Genomic DNA, 7,500 nt, shown 5'->3' with positions numbered 1-7,500 from the left:
TCTTTTTTCCACGTAGGTGGTCATAGGTCGATCTATAGTTGATGATGTTATGGTCCAATTCTGCTTCACTTATCACTGGTTCAGGATATACATTTAAGTCCATTATGGCTAGATTTAACGAGAACCTGTCCACATATCCGCTTGAGAAGATGATGTTGTTCCATCGTCGGCAGGTGAGCGACGCGTTTTTTACATTCTCCAGATCCAGACGATCGAACACCATACACAACACCTGAAACACGAGAAAAGCAAGTATGGTTTGAGCGAGCTACAGACGAGAATGATTTCCGTTTACCTCATGTGTTAATCGATTAGTGTAGTTGCGTCTTTGCGACATGCTTTCCCGTTAATTAACACGTTTAACAATATCAATTTTTGGTTGGAAAAGATAAGATTTTCGATCGTTCCTAGATTTTTGGCAGTTGAAATGCGCGCCAAATTTTGATCGGCGACTGAGGCCCAGTAGGCCAGCTCCCCTATTGCAAAAAGTATGCAATGTGACCGCTCACGCTTAAGCGACTGCTAAGCGGCCTCTAAGCGGCCAATTTTCTGAACCTGTCATTCGAAAAGATAAATAAACAAAAGATGTGAAAAAAAATTCTGCCGTGGACCGTTAAATTGGCTGAAATTGTTGAATTCCCCAAAAACCTAGTGTAATGAGCAGGAAAGGACGGAATGCCCAACGCTACGATGAGCTTCCCTACGAGGTAACCACGATTCCGAAGGCTCTCACTGGCCCTGCTCCGTTTTAACCCCTTCCGGCTTTATGTTTTAGATCCTGTGCTTTATATTTGATCGTCTCGATCTGCACAGTTTAAAGTGTGCATCCCTTACCTGCCGCCGCTGGTGCGAGATCATCTTCTCCGGTGGATATATCAAACGCTTCACGCTTTACGTTCCGCTGGTACGATGGCCGGTGCACGTGAAAGACGGCCAAGCATCACCCTTCAGGAAGCACGGCGAAGACGCCGGGGATTCAAAACGGCTATTCCTTTTAAAAGCTGTGAAACGATCCAGTCGAGTTTATCGAAACCTCAACCTAGAGCTGGAAGATCGTAGCGATTGCAATAGATCGGCCTCAGGGATGCTGTGGACCTTGTTCGAACCACATCGCCTAGAGCAGTTGGTGTCGCTGCGAATCGTCCTGAAGCAGGAAGCGAGCCAGTTGCTTGAGATGGTAGTCAAAGCGATCCCTGCGATGTCACAGCTTCGTGATCTCCGTCTTAATGGATGCTTTAGCAGTAGCTCACTCCTCCGATTGCATAGTGACACCGTACGACACCTGGAACTGGACACGATCGTTCCGCAGCAACTCGAAATGCAGCGTCTACACCTTCTCGATGTGTTGATCGATCGATCCGCCCCTTTCTATACACCGGCTCACAATGAAGATTTGCTCTATCTCCTAGCGCTCGACGGCGTTAAAGAGTTGAAGCTGACGATACGACCTGGACCCATACGTGAAACGCACCGCCCCATCTACACCCAGCGCTTCTATCGACGCTTGAAAAGCCTAGAATCGTTAACACTGGCCGAAACCAGTACGCCAGAGAACACATTCATTGCCATCTGTGATACATGCACTTCCCTAACGGTGCTTTCAATCTCTTCGTTGCAAATCATCGGCTCCCAGGCGCTACAGCAACTTTCCCGTCTCAGCAACCTACGGGAGCTACGGTTGGAAACCATCGTAACACCCTTTCCCGTGTCATTTGCCTCGTTCAATCTCCCTACGCTAGAGTCCCTCTGGGTCGGATGTGCGTTGTTAATGCCCGATACGGTTGCTGTACTGCCTCCTTCACTTCGTAAGCTTGTGTTGTACTGCGGAACCGACAAACTGCGGGAAGAATTATCACTCGTCGTACCGAAATTGCTGCCACATGTGAGTGAGTATGACATCCGGTTGTATACTTTTTATTAAATCGAGTAGTACAATAAACGCTGATGTGCAATGTGATAGAAGTATAAAACGTGTTCCATACGATTCACGACCAACACGGATCAGTACCAGAAGCTAGCAACAGAACAGAAATTTTAGCTTTGCGCCGATACCTTTCTTGGCGTTACCCTCCGGATCGACGATAGCTATGAAGATAGGACAACGGATAGTTCGCTGATCAAACCAAGAGAAATCAACACTACCTGCTTGCACATGCACACTTGCTTACCAATATGAGCGGGAGGAAAATGAGAAAGTTCACCATCGAGCACCTGCTGGTCGCTTCCGACATCCATCGCTACTACATCCGAAGTGTTGTAATCCGCGTCAACGTTGCCACTGTCTTGATCTTTTGCCAGCTGAACATTCGTCAGTAGGTTCTGTTCCATGTTGACCACGATGGACCGCTGTTTCAGGTATTTATAACTTGGTTTCACTTGCAACGTGTTGGCTGTTATCATAGCACTCAGCGAGGTGAATTCAGTTTGACTGGAATTTGCGCTTGAAGGACCTTCTGTACTGCCCATCGCTCCGTAACCCTGTTGTCCAATACCACAAGGTACAGCAAGCCTTTCACTCTCTCTAGCCATATTACAGCAGCGGTTAGAACTATTTGCGCTGAAACGCTGAAGTAGATTCAAAACGCTATGGCTACTTCCGACGGAGTGGAACTTTGGTTGGAGACTGTGAGGCGCAGAGTATGTCAGTCGATTCAGACGTCTATTACAAATCCTTAAAAATAGATTTTGTCTTTCCTGTAATCAGTAGTTACAATGACTACCAAGCAGCACTAGAAAGCAAAGCCATGGAGAAATCGAAACATCCACTACATTTAAAATCGTTATCGTAGACATTCGAACGCAGTTGGCAAACGGTTATTAGTCAAACAAAACGACTTCTCGAAGAGCTATAGTATTTGAATACAATATATATGCAGGGAAATAGTATGCATAAAGTAAAATCAACCAACTGTTTTCGCATGCTGCTAAAGGCTGATGGATTTTAGTAAAGTTTTTTGATGATCCTCGTACACTATTTAGATAGTTTGCTAACTACACAATAATCCTTTATTTCTTATTTCATCTAACTGGGAATTCTTCTACTGTTCGCCATTTCTAGAACTTTTTGTAACTTCTGAACAGATAAGTACAGATAATGCAGATGATAGATAATAATCGGAGATTCTGTCAGGAGAATGATCTGTCTGCAAAGTTAATCAACACGTATGATTCAAATATTTAACTTTTATTTATTAACACAATATCGAAAACGTGACACGCGCCCTTGATTAACGCTCTCCATTCAATTCTAATAAATTTAAGGTGCCCAAACCTTCTTCTTCGATTAAAAAGGAAAGAGAGTAACAAATTTAAAGGAATTTAAAAATATTTCATGGAAAGCCTAGCTTTTCAGCTTCGAGATGATGGTGCAAGTAATTAGAAGAACTAATATCACAGCAATGATCAGAATTATTAGAACCTTACGTCTACTTTTATTCTGATAAGTAGCTGCGTTACCTAAGTCTTTTGTGCCTCTCTCCACGTTCTCGGCTACATGGGTGATGGCATTTTCAATAGAATCTGTAAAGGACATAATAATCGTTTATGGATGACTTCATAGTTACGATCGTTCCATTTCAAACCGATCTTACCGATGCCTCCGCCCTGCTGATGCACAAGGTTGCTTAGGTCGCGCATTATGTGGTTCACATCGACCACGGCTGTCTCGATATCAAGTATTTCCTGTTCACGTTCGAGTAATCGTCTATGTTCTAAATGCAGGTCTGGTTTGATTTGTATCAGCTTCTGTTGGAGGTCCGACCTGCTGTTGTCTGTGACATCTTCACCGTCATCACTGGCTTGATCGTCGACGATCTCATTCGCCAATAGAACCTCCTTCATTTTGTCTGCGATGTACTGCTGGCTAGTGGTGTAAGCCTTTACCACTTCCGTAAACTTGTATTTAAGCAAATCCACTTGGAGCCTTTTCTCTTTCTCCCCTCGTGGTACTAACCCCATTAGACGCTGCAGATCTTGTGTAGTCATTATGATCCGTTGATTTGTCCCCGTTCGATTATCATGGCTAGAGACAGTAAAATTGAATTGAAAAATTGAATGTATCAAAATCACTAAACGACAAATTGAGTTGTACCATGGAGATATGGTGAACCCGTAAATAGCGGTATTGATGCCAAAAGAACTAGATTAAGGCACGAGGCCATAATACTCACATTTTGTAACGCAACGAGCGAGTGTCCTTCAGTGTGCCAATCATTGGCGCCACCTTTTCCAGGTACTGCCAACTTTGTCTCACTTGCAAGGTGTTGGCGGCTATCATGGCACTCAACGAGGTGATCTCAGTTTAGTTGGAGCTTGAGAATGTAGGGCCTACCGTACTGCCCATCGCTCCGTAACCCTGTTGTTCAATACCACGAGGTAAAGCAAACCTTTCACTCTCTCTAGCCATCGCAGCGGTTAGAACTATTTCCCTTCGTAGGAAACACTGAGGTGGATACTTCAAGTTAGAAATTCCGTTTATTCAAAATGCTATGGCTACTTCCAACGGAGTGGAGCTCTTGCTGGAGACTGAGAGGCGCAGAGTAGTGGCCATAGTTGTTCGGAATGTCGTCATTTTAGGGGAACCCAAAAACTGATAAAAAAAAACCGTCGAGAAATCGTTTATAATGACTAACAGGCAACATTTGTTAAGAGATAGCAGTTCGTAAAATTTATTTTAAGGAGCCCGCAAACTCGAAAACTCGTGTTCTTTGGTCAGTCGAATGTAGTTGACAAGCGACTATCAATTGGTATTGTGGGCCATAGAATGTGATAAGAACCGGACAAGTCATGCTCTATACTTATTGCTTGCAGCCAGAACCTGAAGGATATCATAGAGAAGCGCCGGTCATCATGCACATTTCTATAGAGAGTTGAGCCTTGGGTGAGGCCGTCAATCGACACGTATGTATGTCCAGATATTTAGCCTTTATTAATTCGAGTAATACATATAAAAAAGAAAACAAAACACTTATCCCTCGCTAGATAAGACACGTGCACTTGAATAACGTTTTCCATTCGATTCCTTTCGATGCGAGGTGTCCAAAACCCTCTTCATGTGTCTATGCTGCTGTTTGCTGTTGCTGTTGCTGCAAATGCAATAGATGTACCACGTAGTATCGAAGCACTTGCTTTGAACGAGCGTGGCACACACGACACTTGGCTAAGCCCAATAGATACTCTGATTGAAGAAAGGGAAGGGGAATGACAGGAAGATAGAAGGGAATATCAAACGATTTTACGAAACCATTCGAACTGATTCGAAATAGCATAACATTGGAAGGGGCTTAGCTTTTCAGCTTCGAGATGATGGTGCCAGTAACGATAAGTCCTAGTATCACAGCAATGATCAGAAGAATTAGAACCTTGCGTCTATACTTGTTCTGATAGGTGGCTGCTTTATCCAGTTCCTCCGCACCTCGCTCCACATTCTCGGCTGTGCCGGCGATAGAGTTTTCAATCGAATCTAAAAAATGAATGTCGATAAGACGATGGCCGATTAATGATACAGTCCCATTTATGATACAGATCTTTCCCCTCTCCCATCGACCCTTACCGATGGCTTCGCCCTGCTGGTTCGTAAGGCTGCTCAGCTCACGCATTATATGGTTCACATCCAGCACGTTCGCTTCAATCTCTCGGACGCGCTGTTCACGCTCAAGCAACAATTGCTGTTCAAACTGCAAGCTTTGCTGGATTTGCATCTGCTGCTGCTGTTGCAGCAGCTCCGACGCACTATCTCCCATGCCGCCGTCACCGCCCCCACTGGCTTGATCATCGGCCTGTGAGGCGTTCACCAGCAGTACCTGCTTCATCTTGGCCGCGATGCTTTGCTGGCTCTTGGAGTAGGCCTGGACCATGTTCTTAAAGTCGGACGTAAGCTTCTCGACCTGCAGTTTCTGTTGCTTATCGCCACTCCGAACCACCGTCGTCAGTCGCTGCAGATCGCGAGTCGTCATCGTGATCTTTTGGTTCGTTCCACTTTGATTGTCGTTGCTAGAAGCGCGGAGAGTGAAGAGGAGATTGGAAATCGATCAAACTATCCAGCCCAGTGCTTCATAACCATTACTTACATCTTGTCCCGCAGCGACTGATTGTCTTTGGCCGATCCGATTAGCCGGTTCACCTTCTCCAGGAACTGCCAGCTTTGCTTCACCATGATCGTGTTGGCGGCGATCGATTCGCTCAGCGAGATAAACTCGGTTGGGCTAAAGCCACCGAGGGTGGTGGCACCCGTTGAAGAACCGGCCGTACTGCTCATCGCTCCGTAGTCTCGCTGCCCGATACCCCGTGGTAATCCAAACCTATCACCTTCCGTCGACATTTGTGGCTGGAGCTGTTAGTTTCCTTTCGACGTACGGAGGACCCTGAGAGGAGGTGGGGAGAGTTGAAGGGTTATAAGCCTTTCCGTCGTGTGCGATCAGGCGTAATTCAGAAAGCTGTGTGACTACTTCCGGCCTGACGATGACGACTGAGCACCGCCGTTTGGTTCCCCAACTTTGTGTAGACCGAGCCGCATGTAAGCGAAAACGAAAGTAAGTTAGCCGAGTAAATAATCCGGTTCGGAGAGATAACACGATCTCGCTACTCGATCGGTGTGATGACTAATGCGCGTTCAGCGAGGGGAATGCGAGGGAATGATGTTTCTTATCAAAAAACCACCACGACCCCGTCGTGATCTGTCCCAGGCTAGCGTCTTTTTTTTGTGGGGCGTCCCATTGCCAGGGTCGCCAGGCTGATCGGGTTTAGATTGTGGCTTCTTCAGCAGCAGGAAGGAAGCCCTACGGTTTCTTCCGTTCCGTTATGGGGCGGTTTTTTGCCTGCGCGGAACCGAGTAACTTACCACAGCGTCCTCCTGCGTCGAGAATCCGAGGTCGGAAGGTGATCTTCGATGGAAATTGTGGTTTATCTTTACTCCAGCGATCGTTATCACTACTTTTTACAATTTATTCGGATTTTTTGCTGGAAAATCGGATTTTTATTACGCAGGACACGGAGCCAAAACAAACGGCTGGCTGTCAAACTCGTACTCGAATTGTGCTCGAAAGGTTAAGTGGAACTCGAACGGATTTGAATTCAACCAGCAAAGTCGTTGAGTTACTATAGTTACTAAAATATACTTAGTAGCTACTAATAACTGCTAATAATATGCATTTACCAATAGGCCACTAATGGATTTAACTAAAAACCCCAAATGTCTTTGGAACCAACAGAATGAAAGGCATAAAAATCCGACTCGTCAAGATGACACTCGATCTCCTACTACAGTTTGAGAATTATTAGCAACTTTGCATCGACTATCCGCACCATAAGCTATTCAAGGGTTACTGCAGAGAACGATGCTCCTTCAAGAGGCGCTTCCCAAACCGGAAGCAGCTATCCCACGGTTTATTTACTGTTGCTGTGTTCACAACGTTCTGATCCTTCCTTAGCCCTCAACAGCCTAAAACGCCTTTTAAAACACTGTGGTTAGATTTGTTGGTTTATTTGTGTCACAGTTTTGTC

The 7,500-nt window shown here is 45.4% G+C and overlaps 4 protein-coding genes and 1 pseudogene across 5 annotated transcripts in view; 1 reads left to right on the top strand and 4 right to left on the bottom strand.

Annotated features, from left to right (window-relative positions):
• LOC125955951 (uncharacterized) overlaps positions 1 to 414 on the bottom strand; it is a 1,707-nt gene extending 1,293 nt beyond the window's left edge. The window contains exons 1-2 of the mRNA XM_049687324.1: positions 296 to 414; positions 1 to 232 (exon numbers count right to left, since the gene is read on the bottom strand). The exon at positions 1 to 232 is cut by the window's left edge and continues 459 nt beyond it. Of these exons, the coding sequence (XP_049543281.1) occupies positions 1 to 232; positions 296 to 337 (274 nt within the window). The 5' untranslated portion in view covers positions 338 to 414. The remainder of the gene's footprint in view (positions 233 to 295) is intronic.
• A 167-nt stretch (positions 415 to 581) lies between these two features.
• On the top strand, positions 582 to 2,068 carry LOC125955932 (uncharacterized). The gene is made up of 2 exons (XM_049687279.1): positions 582 to 707; positions 776 to 2,068. Exons 1-2 carry the CDS (start codon positions 657 to 659, stop codon positions 1,919 to 1,921), a joined length of 1,197 nt encoding a protein of 398 aa, XP_049543236.1. The 5' UTR covers positions 582 to 656; the 3' UTR covers positions 1,922 to 2,068.
• Positions 2,069 to 3,340: 1,272 nt separating this feature from the next.
• Positions 3,341 to 4,405, bottom strand: LOC125955952 (syntaxin-7-like; annotated as a pseudogene).
• Positions 4,406 to 4,908: 503 nt separating this feature from the next.
• Positions 4,909 to 7,013, bottom strand: LOC125955949 (syntaxin-7-like). Of its 2 annotated transcripts, XM_049687322.1 has the most exons (5): positions 6,839 to 7,013; positions 6,447 to 6,492; positions 6,069 to 6,362; positions 5,552 to 5,991; positions 4,909 to 5,461 (listed from the first exon to the last, which is right to left on the bottom strand). In XM_049687322.1, exons 3-5 carry the CDS (start codon positions 6,317 to 6,319, stop codon positions 5,283 to 5,285), a joined length of 870 nt encoding a protein of 289 aa, XP_049543279.1. In that variant the 5' UTR covers positions 6,320 to 6,362; positions 6,447 to 6,492; positions 6,839 to 7,013; the 3' UTR covers positions 4,909 to 5,282. The 2 variants fall into 2 exon arrangements, with proteins under 2 accessions (XP_049543279.1, XP_049543278.1); XM_049687321.1 differs by lacking the exon at positions 6,447 to 6,492 and having other exon boundaries at positions 6,839 to 7,012.
• Positions 7,014 to 7,452: 439 nt separating this feature from the next.
• The window catches only part of LOC125955958 (thyroid transcription factor 1-associated protein 26-like), an 844-nt gene continuing 796 nt past the window's right edge, over positions 7,453 to 7,500 (bottom strand). The window contains exon 1 of the mRNA XM_049687334.1: positions 7,453 to 7,500. This exon is cut by the window's right edge and continues 796 nt beyond it. The gene's annotated coding sequence lies outside the window, so the exon portion shown is untranslated.

Source organism: Anopheles darlingi, chromosome 3, assembly GCF_943734745.1.
Source record: "Anopheles darlingi chromosome 3, idAnoDarlMG_H_01, whole genome shotgun sequence".
NCBI lineage: Eukaryota > Metazoa > Arthropoda > Insecta > Diptera > Culicidae > Anopheles > Anopheles darlingi.
This window is presented reverse-complemented; position numbering and strand designations above follow the sequence as displayed.

What these genes read in the sequence shown, in the direction of transcription:
- LOC125955932 (XM_049687279.1), top strand. Translation starts at nt 657, where the DNA reads ATGAGCAGGAAAGGACGGAATGCCCAACGCTACGATGAGCTTCCCTAC. An exon ending in ACGATGAGCTTCCCTACGAG is followed by an intron (nt 708 to 775) that starts GTAACCACGATT and finishes TTTATGTTTTAG; the next exon opens with ATCCTGTGCTTTATATTTGA.
- LOC125955949 (XM_049687322.1), bottom strand. Translation starts at nt 6,319, where the DNA reads ATGTCGACGGAAGGTGATAGGTTTGGATTACCACGGGGTATCGGGCAG. An exon ending in CAGTCGCTGCGGGACAAGAT is followed by an intron (nt 5,992 to 6,068) that starts GTAAGTAATGGT and finishes CCGCGCTTCTAG; the next exon opens with CAACGACAATCAAAGTGGAA. An exon ending in CCAGCAGGGCGAAGCCATCG is followed by an intron (nt 5,462 to 5,551) that starts GTAAGGGTCGAT and finishes TTCATTTTTTAG; the next exon opens with ATTCGATTGAAAACTCTATC.